The 7,188-nt window shown below is 38.2% G+C and overlaps 1 protein-coding gene across 1 annotated transcript in view; it reads right to left on the bottom strand.

The window, feature by feature from the left end:
• The window catches only part of LOC107708718 (CTP synthase 1), an 18,539-nt gene that overhangs the window by 2,279 nt on the left and 9,072 nt on the right, over positions 1 to 7,188 (bottom strand). Inside the window, exons 7-16 of the mRNA XM_016513015.1 lie at positions 6,918 to 6,998; positions 6,431 to 6,582; positions 6,122 to 6,254; positions 4,284 to 4,372; positions 4,005 to 4,099; positions 3,860 to 3,922; positions 3,715 to 3,758; positions 3,513 to 3,609; positions 3,370 to 3,425; positions 2,018 to 2,114 (exon numbers count right to left, since the gene is read on the bottom strand). Coding sequence (XP_016368501.1) covers positions 2,018 to 2,114; positions 3,370 to 3,425; positions 3,513 to 3,609; positions 3,715 to 3,758; positions 3,860 to 3,922; positions 4,005 to 4,099; positions 4,284 to 4,372; positions 6,122 to 6,254; positions 6,431 to 6,582; positions 6,918 to 6,998 — 907 coding nt within the window. The remainder of the gene's footprint in view (positions 1 to 2,017; positions 2,115 to 3,369; positions 3,426 to 3,512; positions 3,610 to 3,714; positions 3,759 to 3,859; positions 3,923 to 4,004; positions 4,100 to 4,283; positions 4,373 to 6,121; positions 6,255 to 6,430; positions 6,583 to 6,917; positions 6,999 to 7,188) is intronic.

Here is a 7,188-nt window from a genome sequence, read left to right as displayed (position 1 = left end):
GATGGTTTACACTGTCAATACAGGAGACAAACCAATGGGCCACTGGCTGCTCGCTGTCTGTGCGTGATGGTCCTTGGCAAAAAAAACTAAAAACCTTCTGTCGGCCCCTATCCAGTGTTGGGAGTAACGCATTACAAAAGTAATAATATTACAGTAGTATATTACTTTTTGCTGTAACGCAGTAATATAACGCATTACTAATCAAATTTGGGTAATATTATTACTCGTTACAATCTCAGTAACGCAAGTTACAACAACATATTTTAACTCAAAATTAAGTGGTGAATTTACTAACACTGCAAAACAGCACCAGAGAAAAAATTCCGCGGGTAAAATAGTTTGTCTATCTTCTGTTGCTGGAATTAGATGGTTGAGATGACTGCAGAGACGGATTCTACATTTGTGAGATGGACACACTCCTGTTATTTTCAGTTCATCGGATAAAAGGATAAGAATGCATGGTCAGGTGCAATATGTGCAACACCAAACTCTCAACATGGAGAAATAGCACGAGTAAAACCTGGAAACACCTGGACTGGTGCCACTAACACTAAGCTATCGGAGAGAGCTGCGGGGTCGGAGAAGAGAAAAAGGCGGCGCACGAGCGCAGACAAGCAACAAAAATTAAGTTTAAATAAAAATAAAAATCTGGTTTTATTAAATCATAGTGTATATATAAAATGAATGAATATGCGAAATATTTGACTTAGATAGCCTAATTAACAGATTAACAAAACGAAAGGAAAAGACTGAGAGATATGCTGCTGAGTTTGGTTCACAGGCTATTTGTGTGGCGCGGCGCTCTACGAAAAGTCCAGGGAAAGGAAACCGAGATGACAGAAATAAAGTAAACACATTGCAGTTTCGAATGATCTGTATGACCAAAAATAACAGAGTATTTTGTTGTTTGTTTCCGCTGGCGCCTCACGCACACACATAGGCCTACAGTATTGCAAACGTTGTAGCCTGTTCATTATCAGAATAAAATAGTCAACCAAACGTATAGATACACTGGTTAATTTAAATAGTGCATACTGCGTACAATCCGTGCCGATCCGGAGCTCGGGCCAAACACACATTTGCTCATGTGACGAGGATGTTTTTTTAAGCGCGTTAAGTAAGCCAGGTTTACATAATAAATAATAGTTTAGCAATTTTGGTGAAAGTAACTCAAAAGTAGTGTAACGCATTACAATTCAGAGACAGTAATATTGTAATGTAACTAATTACTTTCAAAAGACAGTAACTAGTAATATATAATGTATTACATTTTGGAAGTAACTTGCCCAACACTGATCACTGAGACATTTTCCTGTTTATCACAGTAAAGGCCTTTCCACACTGAGCACGATGTGAAAAAGTGAGGCGAATCGCAGACGAACGGTGCTTTCACACCGAACGCCAAACGATTGTTCGCCTTCTGCTAATTCACGCCTGTACGCTAGGTGGCGCCGACCAACAATGCATTTTTCCTCAGATATGCATCTCGTAAATGGATTTAACATCATTCAATATACAGCATTAAATTAAGATAAACAAGGATTAAAATGCATTCAAAATTCTGAATAATTTGTAATATATAATTATTCACGGTATTTAGAAGTGCCCACGATAACAATATCGTGCATATTCATTACCGTGATATATCGCATTACCGAATACCGGCACAAGTCTAGCATCCATAGAAATCTATTGTTTTATTCCAGCGCGTCATTGCGTCCGATATTCGCTTTTTCGCGCTCAGTGTGGAAAGGCCTTAAAGCTGATTTGACAATCTGTGTTGTATAAAACGCTACAGAAATAAAGATGACTTGACAGTTCCCTTAAAACAGGCCTTGTTTTACGGTATCCTTGTGCACAAAATGACTAGGGGTTAAAATATTCACTATAACAATGTTAATAAGCGATTACACTATTCTCACATCAGCACATATAAATGTTGAAGGGTGGAAATATGCTTTCAAAATAGTGTGCATTTCAATTGATCTTGTGTGTGAGTTTCCTCTGACGTACGTACCGTCCAGCTCGATGACCTCCATTCTCTCACCCTCCACGTCCTGACCCACAAAACGAAAGCCCTTCTCCTCAAAATGCTGCTTCAGCTCTGGGTTCACCTGTGCAAACAGAAGAAATATTAATATTAACAAATTCTTTGTACCAGATATGTTTACATCAGCTAATTTTAATCAGTTTAATCCACTTTTCAAATTCTGCAATCCAGTTCATATATCGGCATATACATGTATTCCGGACAAAACTTCAGTGAGCATAATTGACATTTTCACCTCGATACGTCTAAAAAAATGTTTTTAGCAAACATTTAGTACATATTCAAGGGCCGTCTCCTCCACTGACCAGTTCATTAGACGTAAATACAAACAGAAAAAACAGGCCCTCATTCATATTACAAAAAAATGTAAGCTAACATACACCTCACAGCACTGTGCCTATGTGCATGGTATTTAGCAACTCGACTGATGAATAGTCTGATTCAAGCATTTCATTTTATTTGTTTACACACAGGCCTTTCACCCCGATTCGGCCACCAATTCAACTACAACTGAATTATTTGGGTGCTTATATGAAAGCACAGCTGTTCACAGAGAAATGTGTTCAACTATAGCAAGCAAAATGCCTCACAGAAACTGAGAAACGACATTAACCCATCAGATGATTGACTGAAACTGCCATTTTGAACTCATTCTAAGAAATGAATGGGTTTACCAAATATAACAACATATTTGAAGGTGACGACATAAAAATATCAATCTTTTCATTTTCAAGAGACAAGGAAGAACTGTGAAATTATCAAAAAAGTCTGATAACGACATGCACTTCTGAAAAATGGTCAAATATAAGTCAATTAAAATATACATTATAAAAGGGATAGTTCCGGTCCTTGATTCTGATTGGCTGAGCCGCGTTCGAAGCTGTTGTAAATTACTCTACAAACATACACCTTTGTTTACTTTGTTTAGTGTTGCTCAGCAACCACTTTGTTGGAACCACAACTGTTTCTGAGGAACTACATTGTTTGGTGGAAGAATACTGTTTTTATTTATATCATTACACTTTATTTGCTCTGTTTTATTTTGTGAAACCTTACTACGTATATGGAATAACCGTTTTATAAAAGCAAGTGAATTTATAACAGCCTAACAACGCCCCTTAGCTGTTATAAGTTCACTGTAAACCACGGCTTCTTGGTGCTTATTGCTTTATTTCAAGATGATTCATTTATACAACCACCAAAATCATGACAAATTCAGCATATTCAATAAATCCCACAGTCCATTTTTTTACTATCACATTTTACACATACTGTCATATAAATTCATCTATAAAAAAAAAAAGGCAGAGGTGATGTACCTCAAAGCGATGTCTGTGTCTTTCCTCAACATAATCTACATCTCCATAAAGTTTTCCTGTGAGAGAGAGAGAGAGAGAATATGTTTAAATAAGTTCTCTGTTGTATTACTGGTATAGTGTTTCAGTTCGTGAAATGCACTTACTAAGTATGCTGTTTTTGGTTTTGAAAATGGTTCTCCGTTTCCCCAGCCGCATAGTTCCTCCCATCTGCCCTGGATTGTGCTCTGGCATGTCAATCACCTGTGAGACGACCAATCAAACACAGGCGGATCATTACATCTGCTCCATTTGCTTCTGATGCAAAACAGACCAGAAATCCACATTTAAACTAAATCCGATACTCACCACAGGATATTTAGTTTCCGCGTCAAATTCTGTGGAGTTGGCATCTAGGAAAAACAAGTCACACTTTGTTCAATATTGCTTGTTAAACATTCGGTACTTTTTTTTTTTGTCTTTTTCTTTTTTTATGGGCGTAGGAAAAACGTACCTTTCCAATCCAACATGTTCCTAGCAAATTCACACACAGCGAGCTGCATCCCCAAACACACACCTGAAAGATGAACGTCCCAGACGGGTTACATTCACCGCTGCTGCAGAACATTCAGTTTTAATGCATTTCAATGAGGTACTACCGAGGAAAGGCTTCTTCTGTTTCCTGGCCCAGCTGATGGCTTGAATCTTGCCCTCTGTCCCTCGTACTCCAAAACCTCCAGGTACTAAAATACCACTGACGACACGAGAGACAGCAGCAGTAATATTAGCAAAACTACATCAGGACAGCGGGCGAAAACTGAACACTGATTGTGTCTGAATTCCCCTCAATGAAAGAACACCATTAAGGCATTTTACTAAGCAGAATAGATTTGAAATGCATGAAATCAGCCATGTATATTTTAGGTGTAATTACTCACTCTGCACTGCAGAGTTTCTGCCAGGCCTCGTGGTACTTCACAGGTTCTTCCTGTAACGTACCGGCCTCCAAATCTGCAGAGTCAACGTACTACAGAAAATGAAGAAATAATTAGAGATAAAGATTCACTGATACATCGATTAAAAAAAAAAAGTAAACTAATTTATCACCCATTTTTTCTGAAATTAATCAATTAATCCCAACTAACATACTTTTATACTGCAATAATGTCACATTCAATCTTCAAATTAATGTAGAAACAGCAGAGACAGTATATTTTTAATATTTGCTTAATGGCATCTTTTTTTTTCTATTACTGCTGGCAAGTTGTCCGCGGTGCGAAAGCGCCTATTGGTATCAGTGATACTCGCCTTCAGTGTCGTTCCTAGCGACGTCTTTATTTGCGGCATTTACAAACATCAACAACCGGTGAATGGACAACATATACGGAGCTGTTTATGTTGTGTCGTGGGATTCATGATAATGGAGATGGAATGTAAATGCACAATTTACGCGATTAAAGGAGCACGAAAATCTGACTAAATCTACTATGACAACTTGCAGTGTTATCATCGAGGCTGAGAAAAGAACACAACCCTGCAGACAACAGGTAAATGCCGTTATTATCGCTGTTTTCCATGTTCGTGGAGTAAATGTTTACATGGCTTTTTAATGGCTGTTTTACTTACTCTGAAGTAGGAGCTAAATCAGTTCCCCCAAACGGAGTTCCTAGAACTAAATAGATTCCTAGTTCCTGCGGTGCGAACACACCAAAAAGCGGGAACTTTCACCAATAGTTCTAGGAACTATGAAAAGGTTCCTCCTGTGCGAAAGCACCTGATACTACTGATGTCTCTAGGAAATAGTTCTTTTTTTTCCTAATTTTTAACCATTGACTATACTAACATTACAGTATAATTGAAAGCTATCAATTTTAACATTTATTAGATAAAAAAAAAAAAAACTTCTAATTTAAGTGAACTTGAAACAATCTTCACATAAACCCATTATAATGAATGTCATATTGACCTGTGCCCTTCAGCATATAGGAAATATACAGAAATTGAATAAAGTTACCAAACACTAAATTCTAAATTAAATATAGGCTAGATGAATTGCTAAAGCTACAAAAAAAAGTTAATGATTTCCTCTTTTTTTCTTTTGTTCTTTGATGAACAGACATCACAGCAGCTGGGTTCTAAGGGTTATTTGGCTGCTATTACTTTAAGAGCTGCCGCTGCTGAACATGATGCAGATCTGACACACATGCTCGTAGTTTCATTCCAGCTTTAATATGAAATGATACAGTCTACAGTCTACAGCTGCAGTATTTGTGCGTGCAATTGAAGATAATGCGCTACGAGCACACTATACCAGCTGACAGGACAGGAAAATTAGTTATTACTGACATATGACCTGACAACATCTCATCTGACCGCAGTTCACTGATGTTCTACTGAAGTTCCTCATCACCTGTACCTTTTCTGCACTCGTTTGACTGGCGTCTGTGCTGAGGCGAAGTAGTGCGCGTCTGAAAAATCTCCAGTTTGATGTCGTAAAGACATTCTGTGTCTAAATAAACGCAATTCTTGTCAAGAAAAGAGACGGGAGCAGCAGTTGTGAGTGGGTGGCCAACCCTAGCCCTGCCCCCGAGTTAACTTCATTAAATATTTTTAACAAAAAATAATTAAAAATTAATTGCACGCATTAAACGCGCTAATTTTGACAGCACTAATACAAATGCATATTGAGAATTTAAAGATGAAGTATTCTTTAGAGGTAGAATTAGTTACATCTGCTAAATCAATCTCATCTGGCCGTGTTCAAGGTTTCACTCACCTTAACCTCTAATTTGTGGCTGATGGCGAGAGCGGAGTGTTCCAGGGCTTTGATCACGGAGGCATACGAGTCTGAAAACTTGGTGTATTTCCCTACCAGAGCAATGGAGCATTGCTCCAACAGCCTGTCTGACCTACCGTACAAACACAGTGCAGATAACATTAAAAAAAGAGCCTTTTTTATCCTCATCACAATATGAAACAAATCCCAAAAAACCTGGATTATCTTGTGCTACGTGATCTATGATAGCTGAGTATTAATGTATGAACTGATGCGGAATCGGTTTTTATGTTTTGAGTTTGTACTAGCCTGTCTGACATCTCTTTCCACTTCGCCAGCATTTTCCTGGGTCTGGTTTCAATGGGCAGGTTCAGTCTGCAACAGAAATATCCCACAACGCCCTGGTCTTCTAAGAGCAGTGGCACTCTGTAGATGGACGACACATCGTGTACGCAGATCACCTGTAGAGAAGACAAACTTTTCATTTAATAACTGTGCATACACAATGCACATTTCATGCTAAAAGATAAAGATTGCATCAGTATCATGCATCCAATATCAGTGAATGCGACCCACTGTCCTTCAGACACATTTTGGCCCGGTTTCATCTGCTTTTCCAAAATGTTCTTGATAATTATGCTACAGTGAATGTTCAACTGTTATGAGACAAATTGTTCACATTAACTCCCAGTATCGGGCCCGATACCGATACCAGTATCGGTGCATCCCTACTCAACAGTTATGTTAGTCCTGTTGGCTCTTTGGTGGTTTTTAGTCCTGCGGGATCCAGACTAACCTGTTCAGGTTCCACATGACAGAACATGGATATCTTCTCTTTCACGGAGTTATCAAGTGGAGTGGAGCAACGACACATTATCTGCAAGAGCAAGAACAAAACAGCACTTAAAACTCTGTGACATTATCAATGTTGTGGACATGACCCACTAACATTTTGAACCTCAATACAGATGAATATGGCTTGGTTTGATTAGTTTTCAGCTAGATTAAAGTGATTATTACGTTTTGAATATGGATATTTTTCTTACAAAAACGCATCAATTCGCTAC

This window comes from Sinocyclocheilus rhinocerous, unplaced genomic scaffold, assembly GCF_001515625.1.
Source record: "Sinocyclocheilus rhinocerous isolate Xijiao unplaced genomic scaffold, SAMN03320098_v1.1 scaffold54, whole genome shotgun sequence".
NCBI lineage: Eukaryota > Metazoa > Chordata > Actinopteri > Cypriniformes > Cyprinidae > Sinocyclocheilus > Sinocyclocheilus rhinocerous.
Note: the sequence above shows the minus strand (reverse complement) of the source record. Positions and strands in the feature narration are given on the sequence as shown.